This window comes from Natrix helvetica, assembly GCF_964273705.1.
Source record: "Natrix helvetica genome assembly, chromosome: 6".
NCBI classification, from domain to species: domain Eukaryota; kingdom Metazoa; phylum Chordata; class Lepidosauria; order Squamata; family Natricidae; genus Natrix; species Natrix helvetica.
The window spans coordinates 66,374,355-66,395,357 of NC_138553.1; the positions used below are offsets into that span (position 1 = coordinate 66,374,355).

The following is a 21,003-nucleotide window of genomic DNA, read 5'->3' on the forward strand; positions in this document are numbered from 1 at the left end:
GGAGCAGTAGGCGTGAGCTTAAATGGACTCCAGAGGATGGTAGAGAACAGGAAGGCCTGGAGGAACGTTGTCTATGGGGTCACAATGGATCGGACACGACTTCACAACTAACAACAACATGAAAGACACAATTCTTTCATAGTCACCTGAACTTTTAAATAACAGTATGCCAAGGGACAAGTTCAAGTGACTATGAGAAAAGATGTGGACTTGTGATTTTGCTTGCTTTTGAATGCTTTCATTTCAGTCTTCCATCGTTACTCAACTTTAATAATCTTCAAAGGAAGAGTATTAAGTGAATTCTATAGAAATGACAAAAAGCCAGAGTGCCAAAGAAAATTGACCCAAAAATGTATCCTTTCCTTCTAAAAGGAAAAGGTATTCACCATGTTAATTTTTCTATTTTTTACTGGGTCCCACTGGAGCAGGAACATTCTGTCAAAACCAAATGCTTCTGTTTCCTGTGTTTAAAGATTGCTGGAAAATTGGAATGAGCAACAAAACTGAAATCTAGCGTGAGTAACATGTATAAATAAAATCATGACTTTGAATGTTAACTATTCTAGGGGAAAAAAGCCAATACCTTATATCATCTTCATTTGCAAACATAATTACAGCACGAGCATTGGCGGTCTCCATCAAGCGCTTGATAATCTTCTCAAATTCCCCTGGTCTTGGTTCACGGGGGATTTTTAGTGACTGAGCAATGCAGACACCACCTGGAGAAAAGGGATAATAAAAGAAAAAACTGTAAAATATAGGTTTTTTTAAAAAAACAATCATTATGCCCACTTTACAGTGAAAATAGAAATCTGGCTTTAGAGAAGACTACCAAGCCAACAAAAGTTTAAAATGTAACTGCAATACTATACACTAGTATTGCAAATGCAATACTAGTGCATAATGCTTCAATTTTTTGTGAAGCTCATTGCATCTAATTTCTATTCTATCTAATGTCATTATTTATTGTATAGTGCTCAAGAGTATGAATTATTAAAACAATATAGTAGGAATACATTTTTATGGCAAAAAATATTTCGGTGCATACAATAAAGTGTCAAATCTGCATGCATCTTCTGGAATCTACAGCCAGGCCTACTACAATGGTTAATCACCACATTATTAATTCAGCTGTGTTCATTATTCAACCATATTATTAGAGTTGTGTATAGTCATCAATAAAAGCTGTACAGTAGTTACAACTGATATACCATAAGAACAATCAAATCCATCCAAGGTTTAAAAATTCCAGTCTTCTAGACAACCCCTTGATCCCCTGATGTCTCAACCTACATTAGCTTGATGGTAGCATGGAACAAAGGAATAAGTTGGTTATTCTGGAGCCTCAAACAGGATCACCCCAATCATAAAATAATGTTAATTTTAATTATAAAGGCAAATATTAGAAAAATATGTATGTTTATGCTGGTGGCAGGACCCAGAGAGAGCATAGTGGTAACACTACCTAACCAAGTCTCTCCTCCAGAAAAAAACTGCCCTAAGATTTAAAGACTGGTGAAGAATTGATTCCACTGGATTCAGCTTTCTCTCTTGACTCCTCCATCCCCTCCTCCCAAAACTGGAATAGAATAAATGACATTTAGAAAGGTTGGGCCCTTCTTCAGAATATGTAAAATAATCAGTTCAGCTTAAAAGAAATAGTTTAACAAAATACCTTGTACAGCGTAGCCAGTTTTAAAATTACTAAGCTGTACACTTATATTAGCATGCTGTATATAACTCAACATCTCTGCAGAGAATTTTTTTAATGGTTAAAGCAATAAATTCTCATGCTAAAACCAAAGTTGTGCAGCTAAGCCAAGCATGGGAAAGAGTTACAATGACTTCACTTACAACCTTAGCTGGTTTCAGTAGAGGTATGACAAAATGAAAGGAAAGGAACAATAATATTCCCACTTTGCATGAATATTTTGGAGGTGTGCCTGTGTGGAGACAGAGATGTGTGTGTGTGAAAGAGAGGGAGACACAGAGAGAGAGAGAGAGAGAGAGAGAGACAGAGAGACAGAGACAGAGAGAGTGAGAGACACACACACAGAGAGAGAGAGAGACAGAGAGACAGAGAGACAGAGACAGAGAGAGTGAGAGAGAGAGACACACACACAGAGACAGAGGCATACAGACAGACACGACAGATATATATGCAGAGGAAGAGAGGGAGAGAGATAATGTGTTTCATGGTCTACTTCATAAAATATTTTTTCCACCCCTACTCATTCTGTCATCTTCACCAGTCATTCTTCCATTGTGGGTATTTTAAAGTCTTTCCATTTTTGTGAATATTATAATCTCACAGTAATGATCATATATAAAATAAAACTACATTACTAATCCATTTGTTTCACTTTAGTCTGTGCCATGCCCAAGCATTCAATATTCGAATTTCAACTGGATTCCGTGTGAATCTGTTATTGCTGCAGTCTTTTCCATGTTTTTAAGAATCACAGATGCTTTGCTTTTCATGATGTCACACATTTGAAAATGAATATATTTAAATAATACTTAAATAATAACTTTTCCTTTCTGACATCCTGCCAAACACGTAAACAAATTAGCTTTTGTTTCTGGAGGAATGGAGTCCCAAATTGACTATATTTGTTTTGGGAAAATGTGAAACAGATGTACTGTTACTCTTTTCATTACCAAACCATTAAGCCTCTGAAAAAAATATTAAGCTTTCAATCATCCCTTAAAATTATATATGCATAGAAAAGAAGACCAATTCTTAGATGAAGGGATAGAACATTACCTCATTTAGAACTTTTAGTTACAACTAAAGATGCTCTGATTTTTAATAAATCCATTCTCTTGGCTTTTAACAGATCCCCAAAAATTGCAAATACATATTTGAATTCTGTGGAACTTAAGGGAATAATGGGAATAATGAAAATAATTATTTTTACTGGCAAACTGGATGCCATACCAAAAAACCTTGGACAACACTTAGAAAATCTGCGCATTCACAAAATTTCCACCTGCCAATTGTAAAATACCAATTGTTGCTTGGATCTGCACATATTCTATAGCAGTGATGGTGAACCTTTTTCGCCTCGGGTGCCAAAATGCCCACCCCCATAATTTAATGACCTCCTACACTGTGCTCCCTGTGCATGCACATGTGAAAACCCCCTCATGCTCCATGCATGCACACATGGTTTTCTTGGAGCCTGGGGAGGGTGAAAACGGCCTCCCTCATCCCCCCCCAGAGGCCCTTTGGAGGCCAGAAAAGGCCCATTTTCTGATTTCCATGGGCTGGTAGGTCCATTTTTGCCCTTCCCAGGCCTCCAAATGCTTTCTAGGAGCTTGAGGAGGGCAAAAAACAGCCCAAAATGCAAAGTGGAATTTCGGGAAAGAACTTCTGGATTGCCTGTTGAGCCATTTTCTCCTTCTGGAGGCTTCCCTGGACCATCTGGAGGGTGAAACACACACCAATGCGCAAACTGTAAGTCCGTTTCCGAACTTCCGGTTTACATGTTGGGGAAACCTTTGGAGGGTGAAAAACAGGTGAAAATCAAGGCTGAAAATTACCTGGCCAGTGTGCGCATCTATGCTGGAGCTGACAGGGCAATGTCTTGTGTGCCGTCAGAAATGGCTCCGTGTCCCACTTGTGCCACACATGCCATAGGTTTGCCATCATGGTATTATGCTAATGCATTATGACATCCTAGGTCCATGATGGTGAACCTATGTCACATGTGCCAGAAATGGCACACAGAGCCATCTCTCTGGGCACACCAGCCATCGCCGGTTTTCACTTCTGTGTTCTGGCATGCGTATGCACACCGGCCAGCTTGTGCGCATAAAGGAGTGCCAAAAACCAGAAGAGCAGGACCCTGGTGCACATGCGCTTGCCCGAAGACCAGGTGACTGGCACGCCTATGCATGCAGGAAACTGGAAGCTCAGTTTCCCGGCATGCACATGCGCACCAAGGAACTGCTCTTCCAGTTTCTGGCACTTCCATGCGTGCATGCTGGAGAGCTACTCTTCCACTTTCCAGTGCTCCCACACACATGCACACATGCTCCTGTTTTAGCATTCGTTGCCAAAAACATTCGCTAACACCATTCTTGGTCCTTAGGAATACCTTGATGTGAATGGAGGCCAATACCTGGCAGCTGTGTTTTCATAGTGTTGTGTATATAATAATACAGGAATCATAATTATAATATCCCACACGGAGCCTGAATAGTTGTTTTCTCTGATTTTAATGTCATAAGAGAAACATCACCACCATAAGAGAAACACCACACCACATTTTAGCATGACTATGATGAATAACAGTTGTAGGAATAAATAAAAGTTCAGACTTCCTACTACATTCACAATAAAATCATCACACCACTGTTTGACAAGCAAAGCAATTAGCTTTTTTTTTGGCTATATGTTTCCTCCACCCACCCACTCCCTCTGTATTCATGCATGGAATCCTCTTTTGATTTACAGGAGGTGGTCAAAAGCTGAAATGACCTACCGATAAAACACAGAACTTAAACAGAGATACAGACCTAATCCACATCATTTTTAAGTTGTAATAGGAACACAATGCTATAATGAGCTACGGATACTTAATAAGTACTTGACAAGCCATTGAGAATTGGACAAGGTGACCTGTGTCAGCTTCAGTCACCTACTTCTGTCTTATTTATCTGCATGTAAAATGTTGAGAGAAGATGCTATAGTATGATCCTGTTTGGGTATCAGACGGTCAGAGGATATTCGCCTGAATAAAAGAATAGGCTGCACAATGCTCCTATTTTTAAGCAATGTGGGTTAGGAAGTATGGCCTGCAAAGATTTCTACCTATTTTCATGTGAACAAAAGCAGAGTCTAGATGACTAGAAAGTAATGCACATTTCAGATGGAAGTTTTGCTTCAATGAAAGCTTGAGTGAAACACCCTTTGAAACTGCTTTATAAAGCAACCTGGACCCCACACCTCTATGGATAGAGTGAAAGAACCAGATTGCTCTGTTTTGCGTATGTGGTCTCCTACCTCCTCTGAAGCTTTCTCCAGCACTTTCAATAGCAGAAAATGGTTCTGCTGCAAACTCCCCAGATGGAGGAATTGCATCATCCTTCTAGCCAGGTTTTGGAAGCAACAGATGAGGCTCATGATCAACAATTGTGCAGAAGCATTTGGAGGCTTTTACAAGTGCCAAAAGGGAGTATATAAAGGGTGCAAGACAGCGAAAAGTGTTTTGTGGAGACAAATTGGAAGCATAGGAACTTGGGTAATCACACAGGAAGTTGAAGGAGTAAGTGTATCCCATCCTTCACACTAATCTTAGAGTGCTTCGTTATGTCATGATGTCCAATGAAGGCTTTTAACATTTGTTTCAAAGGTAAAAGGTCCCTTCGCACATATGTGCTAATCATTTCTGACTCTAGTGGGCGGTGCTCAACTCCATTTCAAAGCTGAAGAGCCAGCACTGTCAGAAGACCTTTCCATAGTCATGTGGCTGGCATGACTAAATGCTGAAGGCGCACAGACCACTGTTACCTTCCCATCAAGATGGTCCCTATTTCTCTACTTGCAATTTACTTGCTTTCAAACTGCTAGGTTGGCAGAAACTGGGACAAGTAATGGGAGCTCACTCCGTTATGTGGTGCTAGGGATTTGAACTACCGAACTGCCAACCTTTCTGATTGACAGGTTCAGCGTCTCAGCCACTGAGCCACTGTGTCCCTGTTTTTATATTGAAGCCACTTTCTACACCATGAAGTTGATTCTCAGTTCTGCTACTATGAATTTCATCTGAGTCACAAACTCAGAAGGCAGTACTAGATAAGTTATTATTTCCCAGCATTTGCTTCCTACATTTTAGGAACAATACTATATTTCTATTAATTTGCCTTACAGGATTGTGCTAAGGGTTATGCTGCATTTTCCATGAGAGATTTTGAGCATTATAGAGATATTTTAATGTCTGAAGCAAAGGACAAGATGCTTTTCCCTATATAAAATCTGACCAAAATGATAACTAAATCTAATGTTACCATGGGAAAGTGTTACCCAGAGAAAAAATATCTTGCATGCTTCAAGGCAGGAACTCCATAATGCCTGCTCTCAACTGGCTGCCTGTATGCCAATGTACATGGCAATAAACTTACTATATTGGAACTCTGAGCTTATTTAGTCGTTTTGCCTAGACTGGAAATGGATGTACACATGTGCCAGATTGCTGGATATGCCTGCTTATCTTATTCTTAAAGAGAGAGGGGGAAAGAGTCACTTTAATCTAATGTTTAATGTGAGTTCTAGTCCCAATTTAGGCGTGAAAGCCAGCTAGTGGACTTTGGGAGATCTCAGCCAACTCAGCTCACAGGGTCGTTTTTCTCGGAAAATGGGAGGAAGAAGAAGGAATATACACCACATAGAATCATTTATCAAAATGATACAGCTGAGATAGATAGATGGATGGATGGATGGATGGATGGATGGATGGATGGATGGATGGATGGATGGAATTTGGAAAAGAATTTTGTACTTCTCTGGAAATACAGACCTTGGATTTTTGTGTAATTAGGCTGAAAATTTAGAATTCTAAATCAAATGGTAGTAGCATTCCTCTATTGAATATGTAACATAAGTTTGGAAATGCAGACACATACAGAAATATACACACGCACAGTATCATACACACACACACACACACGCACACACACAGAGAGAGAGAGAGAGAGAGAGAGGGAGAGGGAGAGGGAGAGGGAGAGAGAGAGAGAGAGAGAGAGAGAGAGAGAGAGAGAGAGAGAGAGAGTGATCTATGAATTAAAGTGTACCTTTCAAACAATTTCTTCACCACCACCCCATTTCTATAAAAGTCTTAAACTCCATAAGGTTCTATAAATATTCTGATTTATTGTTTGATCATTACTTTATACATAATTGCATGCCACTTTTTTCAGTTTTTAACACTGGTTGGGAAGCAAAAACCTTGCAGGAATGAAATGTTCTAATATTAACTATGGGTTTTCTTCTTACAATAAATAAATATATCATGTACTTATTATTCAGTGCCAGATACATTATTATTCAGGAACAACTGAATGCGTTTAGAGCATTTTAAAAATTATTATCACTGCTTAGAATCTATTACTTTTTGTTTTCTACTTAGCTTCTGAAATAGAAAATACAGGTATAATGTGAAGCACACGATATTTCAAACATATAATTCTGAAATATATCATCTATCAGATGAACATTAGATTGATAAACTGTAATTATAACTAAATATCTACAATATTTTATATAATTGAATACTTTTAATTATCAGTGATTTGAAATACACACATATTAACAACACAATTTAAATGAATGAGGCTGAACTAATTATTGAGAAACATATCAGTCATAAACATATTATAAACAAATGAAACAATACCCTCTTGTGTCTTAATTTTATTTAAGCCTCAAGCACGCCTGCTGGCTCCGAGTGTACTGTTACTACATTTTAGGTTTTCTATTGTGTTTTTCACAAGGTTTTTTTTTTTCAATTTTTTGTCCCTAAGTGCCTATTTGGCCATAGTCTAGAGCCAGCCCTGAATATTTGATTTTAGAAGGCATTGACAGAGGCAATATGCATGCTCGGTTAAAATGACCGTGGGAGACAAGAAGAAGAGCTGCACCTGGGGAACAATCGGCTTAAGAGGCAGCTGAGCCCACCAACGTAATGTAGACATGGCAAAGGGACACTTTTTAGTTTCTTGGGCTCTAAAGGCAATAAGGGAGAAATGTGCTTTTATACTTGCAAGGTTGGGTAAATGTTATCTTACAATAAAGGAGAGCTAATACTTTTGGGTGTCCTTCTTCTCTGTTGTACCTTGCAACAGTTTTTATGTTTTGAATCCAGATTGCTATACAATTCCGATACAATGAAGCAAACTAAATATCAAGGGAAATTAAGCTAAGCATAAAATAGTTTAAGATTAAGGTAACATTTTTATGGGACGCGGTAGCTCGGTGGCTAAGGTGCTGAGCTTATCGATGAGAAAGGTCAGCAGTTCAGCAGTTCGAATCCCTAGCGCCGCATAACTGAGTGAGCTCCCATTACTTGTCCCAGCTTCTGCCAACCTATCAGTTCAAAAGCACATAAAAAATGCAAGTAGAAATATAGGGACCACTTTGGTGGGAAGGTAGCAGTATTCCATGTTGGCTCAGGAAGGAGGGGAATGGGAATGCTTGTGCAGGAGTCTCCTCAGTGCTAGCCTCAGATCAGCGTGAGCCAACATGAAGGGGACCGCGGCTCGCGCTAATATGAGGCTAGCGCTGAGGAGCCTCCTGCACACGCCGTCCCCTTCCCCTCCTTCCTGAGCCAACGTGAAGGGGACCGCAGCTCGTGCTGATCTGAGGCTAGCGCTGAGGAGCCTCCTGCATAATGTGGCTCTTCTCCGCAGCACAGTCCCCGCCACTGTGATCCTGGGGTATTTTGCTTGCACGCTTGCAAAGATCAAAACTGTCACAGTCCTCCCTTCATGATGATCATTTGATGACGTTAGTGCCTCACCAGCCATAAACCTCACCGCACATCCCTGCAGACATCAGAATTGCCATATGGACAAATGTTGCATTAAATTCCATTATTTTGCCATGATGGCAACACTTTGTGCATCTGCTTCAAAATGAAGTCTTGTGGTATGAAAAATATTGCATATTCTTATGAAATCAATCCATGTGAGATGTTTCAGCCATCTGGAGAATGTTGTTGGTGGTGTGTGTATTATGTGGTGTGTGTGTGTGTGTGTGTGTGTGTGTGCTGTTTGAAAGGTGTTTTGAAGTTTGCCATAGATGCTTTACTTTTTACTATATTATGTTTATTTTTGTAAGAATTTGGGGGCATATAAATCCATTCAAACAACTTTAGAGTTTAGAAAAGTGTAAGAAAATTATGAAAGAAAAAGAGGATCTATTTTTAACAACAAAAATGTCCCAGAAAAATGTGTTACTTATTTAAGATAATCATATCCACTCTTAGAAATATATAAACATAAAAAAAAAAAAACCTTGTGTCACACGATTTAGGAACATATGGTCCCACATTGTTCCCTGGTGAGAAACTGATGTTATTTATTATTTCTGATAGAAAGAAGATCTTCTAAGTACAAGTATAATTGTGTAATTTTTCCAGATGGAAATTAGACTAATAGTTCTATTTATGCTGTAGTTAGAGGTAATGACATTTTGCTCTGGGACTCTGCTGCCTCATTGTGGCAGGAGGTAAGCCTGGGAGGAATGAAGAATATAAGGAGCCAAATGCATATACTACTAGTTGATACACTCAAGCTGTGAAGGTCATCCCAGATGTCCAGCTAAAGCAAACAAGGACCTATACTGCATAGCAGCTACTCAGGAAGATGTTAGGAGGGGAGACCCACTTTAATAACAACAGCAAAGACTGTTTCATTTCATACTACTACCCCTTGTATTTTGCCAAGAAAACCACCAGATTGGGGACAGGTCATCCTGGAGAAAATCTATGTGGTCACTAATAGTCAATACCAACATGTTGGCACATAATCATCATCACTAGGATATATTGACTCATTTGGATCAATACTTGCCAGAATTTATTTATTTATATGTGAGATAGTGGTGAAATTCATTTTTTTTTTACTACTGGTTCTGTGGGCTAGGCTTAGTGGGCATGGCAAAGGAAGGATACTGCAAAATCTCTATTCCCACCCCACTCTGGGGCCAGCTAGAGGTGGTATTTGCCAGTTCTCCGAACTACTCAAAATTTCCACTACCAGTTCTCCAGAACCTGTCACAACTTGCTGAATTTCACCCCTGATGTGAGACCACGTTGTGTACATACTACTACAGAAATAAAAAGCTGTGGTTCCCCCCCACCCTCACCCCATATTTGTGCAACTGCCCTATGCGGTTGACAAATGATCTCACAAAAAAAGTGCTCAAGATTGAATGCTCATCTCCAACAGGGAGAAGATTTCCAATGTTCATTGCCAGCTTCCCACAGGAAACTCAATGAAGCCAACAGGAAGTAGAAGTCTGTCCCACTGCTTTTTTAAATATTTGAAATGATGACCCAATGGGCAACCGGCTGCCTAGTTACTATTCCAAATTTTGCAGCATTATTACCTTGAACTCTTTTTATGACTTGTATGAAGAACTGACCAAGAGAATTATAGCAGTTATAAATGCAATGAATTGACTGCATCTCCCTGATTATTTGGCCTCCAGATGCCTCATATTGCCAAAGGCAGAAGATATACCAATTTAAAGGCATTTGTTCCACTTATAAAAGCAATCTGAAGAGCTGCTCATGTATCGCCCTGACTACTAAAAATAATATTTGTCATAGGTGTTCACTATCAGGACTGTAAACACTTCAAAAACACTTTGGAAGGAGTGCTTCAGACTTGGCGTAAGTATATCTTTCTGCTGTTCATGAAAGCACACCTTGACACAGGTGTCAAAAAAAGGGTGTGTGTGTGTGAAGCTGCTTTAAAGAATCCACTCTTTAAAGTAAATGCAACACTTAAAACAGCAGTGTGAAAAAATATTGGGCTGGGCTGCTTTAATAAAAAATAGGAAGTATTTGGAATACTTTCTAAGCCATTTTTGAAGAGGACATAGCTCTATTAACTACAGTATATATGGTTTATTCTCAGCTACCAATAGAAGTAACTATATTATCATCATATTAACATAAGTGATCCATAATCTTCTCAGATATGGATAAACAATTTCATTTAAAAAAATAGCCAAGTAAAGTTCAAGCTTTAATTCTATAATTAATGTGACTTCTATGAAAAAAGAAAGAAATTTCAATATTTTACCAAAATTCTGAAGCACTACATTTCACTAATATTTTTCTACTGTTTCAATAAATAATATCTCTCTTATTATCTCATACTTTGACGTGTGGTTAATGTGTTAAAGGGCAACTGCAAAAGAAGATAACAAAAACCTAAGAAGATTTTTTTTATACTTATATCTTCTTGTAAGACAAGAACATACTGTATGATAGTCATAAATTTGTCTGGAAATCATAATTCTTACATAGATTAACTTTCTGAATGCATCACTTGGATATTACAGAAAACAATAATGCTGAAAATAAATGATTTCAATTGAAATCACAGCAGGATGTCACTGGGCTAATAGAACATCTTTTCTTATAAAACTGAGATGTGTGGGGATAAGAAGAATATCTCTGACAGCAATCATGTGATAAAGAAAGAATGAAAGTGATTGGTATTGAATACTTTCTTAAACTGATTTTTAAAAATATATTGTTTACCAGTTTGGACAGTGTAATGGTATCTACTGTATATGGGATAAGAAGAGAGAATTGACATTAATAATTCATTCATGCCTTAGGAGTAAGACTCTTAAGAGTATTTATTACATGTCTGTTTTTTCTAGGATTACATATGGGTCCACACTATCTACCTAAGTAAAATTTAAGTACTTGGTTTCCACAGCATTGCTCTGGAAAAAAATATCTGTGGTGTTTCTGTTTCTTCATTGGTTCATACCATTTATTTTAGAGACAAATGGTTCTGCTCTGTGACAAGAGGCACAGTCAGAGCAAAAATAATGGATGAATCAGGACAAAACACTTAGATGGAATTGTAAATGGTAGGATGACAACAGTGGTGGGATACGACCGGTACACTCCGGTATGGGTGTACCAATGCCTGCTGGGAGCACCAGGCACCGTTCCAGTACGGTGCTCCGGAGGGCCCGCCTGCCCGCCCCCCTCATCTGTATTTGAGCTGATCGAGGCTTACGCGCACAGAGCATACAGCACCTGTGTGACACTCCGCCGAGCAGCTGGAGTATCGCGGAGCATCGCAGGTGGTAAGTATGCATGTGCGCGTGCTGCGCGCATGCACGATGTGGATGCCCGGCCCCGTTGCACCATACCGGTTGCAACAGGATCCGGAACCCACCACTGGGTGGCAATATTGTTAATGTCACAGTTTTACAGCTTATTTGAAATAGAAACAGGGCCAGCACACAATACCACTGGTACTAAATTATATACTTGTATAGGAAAATTTTTAATAATACAGAGGCTCTGAATCAGTTTCTCCCTACATTTTTAAATTTTTATGTTGTATTTATCTACATTTTTAAAAAAAAAAGAAAGAAAGCTTGTACATATCCAATTTATACAGACCCCATACATAATATCCATATATTACAATTACATAAAGTAACCAACAGGGAAATTAGAGAAGTACTTATATGATATATGAATAAATGTTTCATAAAAGTTCTAATTGAATCATATAGTCCAACCTTGATATTTTTAGAAAGATTACAGATATTAGGTTGGCTGCTTTTTCTCTCTAGCAAGCAGTGCAGGATAAACTTTACATCACAGGATTCTTTCTATTATAGTTTTCATTTTTTTAAATATTTCTGTTTTCAGGCCATGTTCTGAAAACATAGCTACCTTGTTTCCAAGCATCTTTGAAATGATTGCTCCCTGTAATTTTAGCTATAAATCTGTGATTGTTGGAGGTCTTTCAGAGGTATAACAATAATTCTGTCTACTATTATTCGGCATTCAACCATTTTTCACTGAGTTTTTCACTCTGTTTAACTGAATGCAACCCTTTAAAGAAACAGCCAGTATGTAATCATATCTGCAACCAGTAATTTATTAAACAAAGCATAATCATCATGCCCATATATTTTCTGTTCATTTTTTTCCCTTTGCCAGTTTAACCTTTTGTATTGTAGTTGCTATGCCAGTAATCCCTGGTTTATGACAACAATTGGAACTGGGATTGCAATCCCAGGCACTCACAGTTGCCATTGTAACCCTAACAAGTAGGGTAGGGAAGTGGCATAAATCCAAATAAAGGTTGTAGAGGGGAAAGGGAGGGAGGGCCTGGGAGGGTTTGTGCAGGCTGTATGTGAGTCACAGGAGATCAGGGAGGGCTTGAGAGACTTTGTAGAGGCTGCACATGGTGGTGGTGGGGGGGGAGAAGGACTGTAGATGAGAGAAAAAGTGGAAGCAACTTATTGGAGGGATTTGCAACTGTTTCTGCTAGCGTCCTTGTTGACTTTGTAAATGGGTCAAAAGGAAGGCAGGTCAAAATCGGCAGTTGTATTACCATGCCTCCGTATGACAGTATAATCCTGAACCAGATACCTGGATAATTTGACCACATGGGTATGAACCTCAAGGATCTCATATGTTCCTCTTTTTTAGCACAATAACATTGGTCACTGAGCAAATGGTTGTAAGCTGTAGACCTGGAAGCCGTAGGGTCTCATTGCATCTAAACTGGAAAATGGGTTTAATCTTGAATTCTAAATTAAACTACATTGGAGACTGTTTCGGTCAGTTTCCTGGTTCAGATATGCTAAATGTAAAACAATTATGATGGAAACTTAGCGATGAAGAAGAAAGTTTTTAGGTGAGAAAGCAAATAGAAAGTATGTGCGAATACCTGCCTTAGTACCAATTTGTTTCTATATCTGGAGGGTTTTCCAAAAGATAATGGAAAATGGGCTATGAAACTATCTTTTGAAGTGTAACTGTAACCTGTTTAAAAGGAAAGAAAAAGTGATTCTGAAGCATACCCTGCCTTCTTTGTCTGGTGCAGCTAAGAATAAACTTAGTGGCAGGCAGACAAGAGAAAAAAAGATGGTAGTGATTGGGAGAAGCAACAAAGAGATGGACAAATGGAAGAAAATGCAGGGATGAGAGAGGTGGACAAAAACCTGTTTCAATGAAAAATAAATTCAGAAAAATTGGTTTGATTATTCAAACCAATGTAGGAAATTGATACAATTTTGGACATTCCAATTATATTGTCCAAAAGTTTTGATTTGATTTAGATTCCAAAGTAATCAGCAAAGTCCATTTCTGGGCATGTATTTTGGATCAGTGATAGGTGACATACAGTACATAAAATAAGTGGGCCTAAATTTGAGCATATTGTTGTGACCAGGGCCAGATTTTCCTATAGGCTAACTAGGCTTCAGCCTAGGGCCTCAAGATCAAGAGGGGCCTTTTATTTTTATTTTTTATAAAGGTTAGTACCAATTACAACATGTTTCATTTAATATAATGATATATATCACAGTAATTATGTATTTTATTATCTCTCATGTAATTTACAAACTTAAAAATGGGAGGTGAAAGGGCCCCATAAGTGGAATAGCCTAGGGCCTCTTTTCATCTAAATCCAGCCCTGGTTGTGACAACTATCTTGACTTTTTAAATTCCACCCAGCAATCGCCACTGATTTGGAGGCAATGGTTCAAATAAACCTTCTAATTTTGTTCAGAGAGAGTAGATTTAATTTGGAGGTTACAAGGAAGGCAAGTAAACAAAAATGGCAATGGAATGGCATGTGTCTTTGCTTTGGCCTTTTACTGACATACTGTTGTTCTACCATTCCTGATTTAGTTTAATAACATTAGGTAAAATTGCACATTATCCTCAGTCACTACTAAAATAATTAAACTCAATAATTCTCGGAATTGTTTGATTTTACAAAACTAACATTTTTTTACTTGCTGTTGATGGAATTAGAATTCTTTATAGAAGATGTTTGGAAGATTAACTAGATTGAGAAGATCATCTTCTTTTAGCAGGAGTTAGCCAGCAAAGAAGCTTGGAACAGGAAATATTAGGATTATTCAAGTACAATCAACTTTTTAAGAGTCATCTTGACTTCTAATTCTGCAATAATTTTTAAAAAGAGAATTAAAACGATTTAAAGAAAAAACTCAATCCACTTTCATTAAAAATCCCCTAAGTGATCAATAGCTCTAGTTATGCAAACATCTAGGCCACTTTCCCAAAATAAGGATATTTATTCTAAAACAGGGAAAGGGACTCTAATAGATTTATGAATATGTGGTCTACAAATCACATTTTTATTGTCCCTAGCACCATTTCTGAGATGCCATCAAACTTCAGTAGCATCAATGCTGACACTGAGGTCACAGTTCCCCATAATGTGTATGTTTTTGTTTGAAGCATGAAACACATAAACTATGGAGTAAGTCCTAAAGTTTGGTTTACCCAGATTTTAACAACAGAGAAAGCTTATCTGTCTTCATCCTACCATGTATGACACAGATCCACCCATTCCATAATCACCTGACCATTGCAACTCTGGCTTCCCACTACCACCCAAAAAACCCCATACAGCAGCAACAACACAGACTGATATACCACTTCTTAATACTTTACAGCCTCTCTAAGCTGTTTACAAAGTCAGCATATTGCCCCCAACAATCTCAGAAGGATGGAAGGCTGAGTCAACCTTCAGCTTGGTGAGATTCGATCTGCCAAACTGCTGGCAGCCTGTGATCAGCAGAAGTAGCCTGCAGTACTGCACTCTAACCACTGCACCACATTGTTTTAAATAAAACATCTCTTTCCAACTTTGACTAGGAAGAGCCTGAAAGACTTCTTGGTTAAAACTGGACATACAACATTTGTTTTCTGCTGCTTTGGCTTGCTTTTGAAATCTTTTAATATAACAAATGATTATATCATTACTAAATTACAACTGAATGGCAACTCTCCACTTCCAAAAATAAAAAGTGCTCATAAAACTTATTTGTATCTTTTTATCTCAGTTCCTCGTCCTTTGTAGAAAAACATGGACATAATATTGGAGAAACTATTCAGAAACCTTACCCCAAAACATTCAAACACGTATCTCTGCCAGGCAATGGGAAATTCTCATTCTTGTTTATTTTAAATACATCAAGAAATATTCAGTTTCTAGGCTACTGAAACATACAGATTTTAATGGATTAGTGAAACGCTGGTAAAAATATGTGTATGTATAAAAATGCAACACATATTCAATAAAATACACATTTCTCTCAAGCATGATAAAAAGCAAAACTATTTCTTACACCTTTGAAGAAGTATATGATTGATACCCCCCAGAGTGTCAGCATGAGAAATAACATAAGCTGAGAAAGAACCGCAAGGGATCTTCTTACCACCCAAAGCTAATGACAAATATCGTTTTTCAAGTTTGCACTGCAGAAAACACCCTTTTCATTCCTGTTTTGATTCCTTACTGTTCGTGAAAATGAGAGATAGCTTTTACAGTTTGGGAGTAAGAAGCTGAAGAAAGACCTAATCAACTCACAGAGGGGAGGTGTATTGATAAGCATAATAAAATTTAAAGAACAACATTCCCAGGTGGTGTTTGACCATAAAAACTTCAAATATATTTAGGAATAAAATTCTCACACACACACTCATTGAGAGAGAGAGGGAGGGAGGGAGGGAGGGAAGGAGGGAGGGAGAGGGAGACAGAGACAGAGAGAGAGAGAGAGCATGAGCAAATAGTCCTGGACAGTTTGAAAGTTTAATTTTTACAATTTTGAAATTGACCCATTTAAATTATGACTTAGTTTCTTAGCTGCTGTGGTGGTCTGTTGGTTACTGGCCCCTCTAGCAGCTGAATCAGAGGAGGAGGATACGTGGGAATCAACAGCAGCAGCAGGGAAACCTAGGAGCTCCGAGAGGGAAGAAAAAGAGAGACAGAGACAGAGCCTGGGCCGTCTGTCAGCCCTCAAATGGAGAGTCAACAGCTCCAAGTCTGGAGGTGGTTGATGAAGAAGAGGGGGAAGAAGAGTGGGTCCAGTGCCTGATGCCAACTATGCAGAAGGCAGAGAAGGGGAGAGCAGTGGAAAGCTGTGGGCCAATCCTGGGGAAGGAAGACCCACTGCTGCTAACGAGGCTCCACTCTAGCTCTGGGGATAAAAGGCAGGAAGCTGAGATGAGTAATTGCCTGGCACATCTATGAATAGGTATGGCAGACAACTATTCATCTTCTGGCTGCTCAGACTTGTCAGCCTGCGAGACAAACGTTTTGTTGGGGCTGCTGCCATTCCTAATGAAGGAATCTTTTGAGTTCACATCAGAGTCGTTGTTTGGGGAGGTGGGTCAAAAGAGCTGCTATATCCATATGTTGTACCCACCTATACCACTAGACAATATACTTCTTAGGTTAACCAAAGCTTCACGCATTTTTCCCCTAATCTCTAATTAGGAATAATGCTTCAAAACTAGGTTGTGGAAGGAGATGCTTGTTTGATATTGAAGATCAGAAGACTCCATGAATAGTGCCCAAGATGGGAAGCTGGGAGAAAGTGATACTGTGTTTCCCCGAAAATATGAGCTACCCTGGAAACAAGCCCAGTCCAATTGTCATGCCTGGTCCTAATATAAGGCCTACCCCCCCAAAAAAATAATCCCTAGTTAAGCTCCGCCCACTATCTGGTTGTATGAGGTGAGGTGAGGTGAGGCCGAGGGATAAAAGTCAAGCTAGGACAGGGTTGGTGCATGGAGCTGCCTCATGCACCCTGCACCCGCTTACCTTAGGATCACTGCAGCCAGGGCTCCCATGTCTTTAAACCTGTTGCACCACTGCCCGACTTCTTCTGCAGCTGCAAGTCTTGTTGCACTGATGCTGCCGCTTACTGCAGGACACTACAACCCTTGTTGCACTGGTGCTGCTGCTTATGGCAGAACGCCACAGGTTGTTCTGCCAATGCCACTTCTCATGCACGCAATGGCACAACGCACCACACAGCCTCCTGCTATGAGCAGTGGTACTGATGCAATGAGCCATGTGGCATCTGGCCACGAGCAGCCGCAGAAGAAGTCAGGCAGCAGCACAACAGGTATCAGGGCATAGGCACCGTGGCCGCAGTGGTCCTAAGGTAAATGGGTAAGACATCCCCCCCTTGGACATGTGTAAAAGCAAAGAAATATTGGACAAAAATACATACATGGTTGGAGAAAATGTTAACACATAGATTATAAATCAGAAATATTCTTGCAGGGCATAATACTTTAAAAATATGATATAGGGAATCTATATTTAATATTACATACCATGACAGCAACAAGAATTATTTATGCACAGTACTAGAAAAATGAGGAAACGCCCACAAGTGATGTAAATCAAATTATTTTAGAATATGCAGAAATGGATAGATTGACATTAAAGAAAAAGAAAAGGAAGACACAGAGTATTTTCAAACATGGGACTTGTTTTATAAATAGTTGGACAGTAAAGGTAGAAATTAGGAGCAGGGAAGAGTATTATTGTATAAAAATAAATTGATCCAGACAATACAATGTTCACTAAGCACTTATGTATGTAATGTGAAAACATATAAACAAACTGTTAAAAAAAGACATACCCCCCCCCCCAAAAAATAAGACTGGGTGCTTATTTGGGGGCTAAAAAGAAAATAAGACTGGGTCTCGTTTTTGGGGAAACACAGTACATTCAAATTCAGTTCTCCTTGGTGCTGTGAACCTCAAAATCACCTCTTATCATGGATGTGCAGATAGCTAACAGTACAACTATTCTGACTTTCTTAGTCACACAAACATTAGAAGTGACACTGATAGGTCTAAGAGTTCCACTCCAGCAATATTCACAAAATCTGCATAAGCCCAAGAAAGAGATGTTCAAAAGACACTATCCTATAAGGCAGGGGTACTCAAACCCTGGTCCACGGCCAGCACCAGGCCACAGCATGCCAGAAACTGAGGCATGCAAACAAATGAAGCCCCATCTGCAGGATGCAGGAAGTGTGTGAAACCACACATCTCTCCAATCTGGCTCCAGGGAACTGGTTGCTGGTACCCAAACGTTTGGGGGCCGCTGCTGTAAGATAAATGAACTCTAGACAAGCTAACTTTGAGGTGCATCCAGATCTGTTCTCCCATTCCAGGAGTGATTTCTGGCCTTGAGAGAATCTGACTCCCAGGAAAAATGTCCCTCTCCCTTACCTCCTTTTCCATTGGACAAGATAAAGGAAGATCCTCCTATTATTTTTCAAGTTAAAGAATGAGATCCCTGCTTCCCAGTGATTCACATTTTGATATCCATCCTATATTTATTCTGGCCTGAACATAAGCTCCACTGAGCCATCCTGAGAAGCAGAAAAACCTGATGGCCCAATAGATGGCAGAAAAATAAGAGCAAGAATTTGATGGTAGCTCCTCCCCTTTTTCATTGTTGGCTGTGGTAAAGCTATAACTCCTACAAAAATTACCCAGTTGTTGCAAACATTTGACATTCAAAGGACTTGTTTGATGAAGACATTTAGAAATTACAAACATTTGTATTGAATTACAGTTGTTATAAGATGGTAACCTTATCAAAGTGTAAAATGTAAAACAGTTATCTCTATCATAATCCTTTTAACTGTATTTTCCACCGGTGAGTTTCAGAATCAATAAAGATCATGGCCCAACAAGATCACATTTTACGGCTGCTAATTTACTCATAATCTTTTTCTTTTACTTTTAGAGTAAAGCTTATATATTCCATCAAACTGGTTCCAGCAGCGAGTAAGAGATGTCTGGATGAAATTTACTAGAGGTATACCAAGACAACAGCTTTTCCCTGCTGCTTATCTTCCTCGGCCTAGAAACTGGAACCCCAGATACATCTAAATATTGAAATTTAATCCTATAATTCATCTGATTTGTTTTGATGCTACTTTTACTAACTCTAAAAGTTGAAGGAAAAGTAGTTTTTATTTCCTTGCAATTTCACCCACACACATCATATAGAGGATTGCTACATTCTGTTCAGTTATTTTTATGCTATACACTTAGTTCCTTTTGTCTGAATAAGAAATATGAAAAATTACTAACAAAGCTCTATTTTTTATCCTATGATTCCATCGTTTTTACTTCTATTTTTCTCCTTTTTCTTATTGCTCTGATTTTTTTTCTGCCTTCACCAAACCTTGTTTTGCAAATTGCAGACCTTTTAGGAACAAATGGTGCTGTATCCTTCACACATCTGGTATTGATCTTATCACTCTATTGTTTCAAACTAATTCATGCAGACTGTAGACAAAACCAGTCTTCACATTTAGCATCAGAAAGTGACAATCTGAATTCAGAGCAGTTGGTTATCATTACTGCACTTCAGATGAGGACTGCATTTTAATAAAATGAAGATAATAGAAATCCCTTGTCTCCACAAGCACCAATATTTCTCTTTCTTGAGATGATAGCTAGAGGAAATAATTGGCAGAGACAGCAACAAAGTCCACAGGGGGGCATCTGGCAATGTGCCCCCCCCCCAAAAAAAAACTGATGCTTTCCAGTTGAGCCTCTATCCCTGAGATATCGTGATGCTTTCCCAGCAAAGCACTGAGTGATTCCAATCCTGGTTAGCTTTCAAGCCAGACCAGGTCAGCCAGATGCTGCCACCTGCTGACACTGTGAATTGAGTCATTAAGTTTCCACCCTACAGTTTTTAATTATCCTTCAAAATCTCCCTACAGACACAAGCCAGCTGGGTGGATCTGTATCTCAGTTGACAGCTTTTTATCCTTTTATAGCTCCAAATGCCTGGACTGTTTATACAAGGAGTTAAAAGATGTTTTTAGTGTTTATGTTTATACCATATTTATTCAATAGGAAGATAATCCCATTCCAGCACCCCCACCACCAAAGGAAAACAGCAGACACAGCTAAGAGAAGCCTTTGAAGATTATCTGCTTGCTTGCATGGTGAATTTAGCACTTCACATAATGCCAAAATATGGCTTCTCCTTCTCTTACTTCCATTCTTTGCCCGTATGCCTTTTTGCCTTATCTCTACCCAATCCAATTTATTTCCCCCTTTTCTTCTTCTTCTCTTTTCAGCACAGGAGACCCTCTTATATGAGCCCAGCTCCATCCTGGTGCTTTGTTGGTTTTAGTGTGCTTATATGTTTGTGTGTTGTATACTGTAGTGTTTGGCTTGAGAAACCATTGGCGTATGCAGGTGGGAATCTATTATTTAAATAGAAACTTTTGTTCCATAGCTATTTAATTTATATCACTAATTGATTTAATTAATAACCCATTAAAAATTACCCTTGTCTTCTTTGAAATGAATTCTGTATATATGAGTCAAATATATCTTGCTACAAAAGATTGTCCAGAGCTGGTTTCATCTGAAATTATGAATCTAGAAGCCAGACACAGATCCTCCAATT

General features: G+C 38.9%; 1 protein-coding gene across 4 annotated transcripts in view; it reads right to left on the reverse strand.

Annotated features, from left to right (window-relative positions):
* GRM8 (glutamate metabotropic receptor 8) overlaps positions 1 to 21,003 on the reverse strand; it is a 540,632-nt gene that overhangs the window by 251,799 nt on the left and 267,830 nt on the right. For 3 of the 4 annotated variants that reach the window (XM_081957711.1, XM_081957713.1, XM_081957712.1), the window contains exon 3: positions 584 to 719. In XM_081957711.1, the coding sequence (XP_081813837.1) occupies positions 584 to 719 (136 nt within the window). Of the gene's footprint in view, positions 1 to 583; positions 720 to 5,011; positions 5,177 to 21,003 lie in introns of those variants that run through there. The other variant, XM_081957714.1, reaches the window with a different exon arrangement.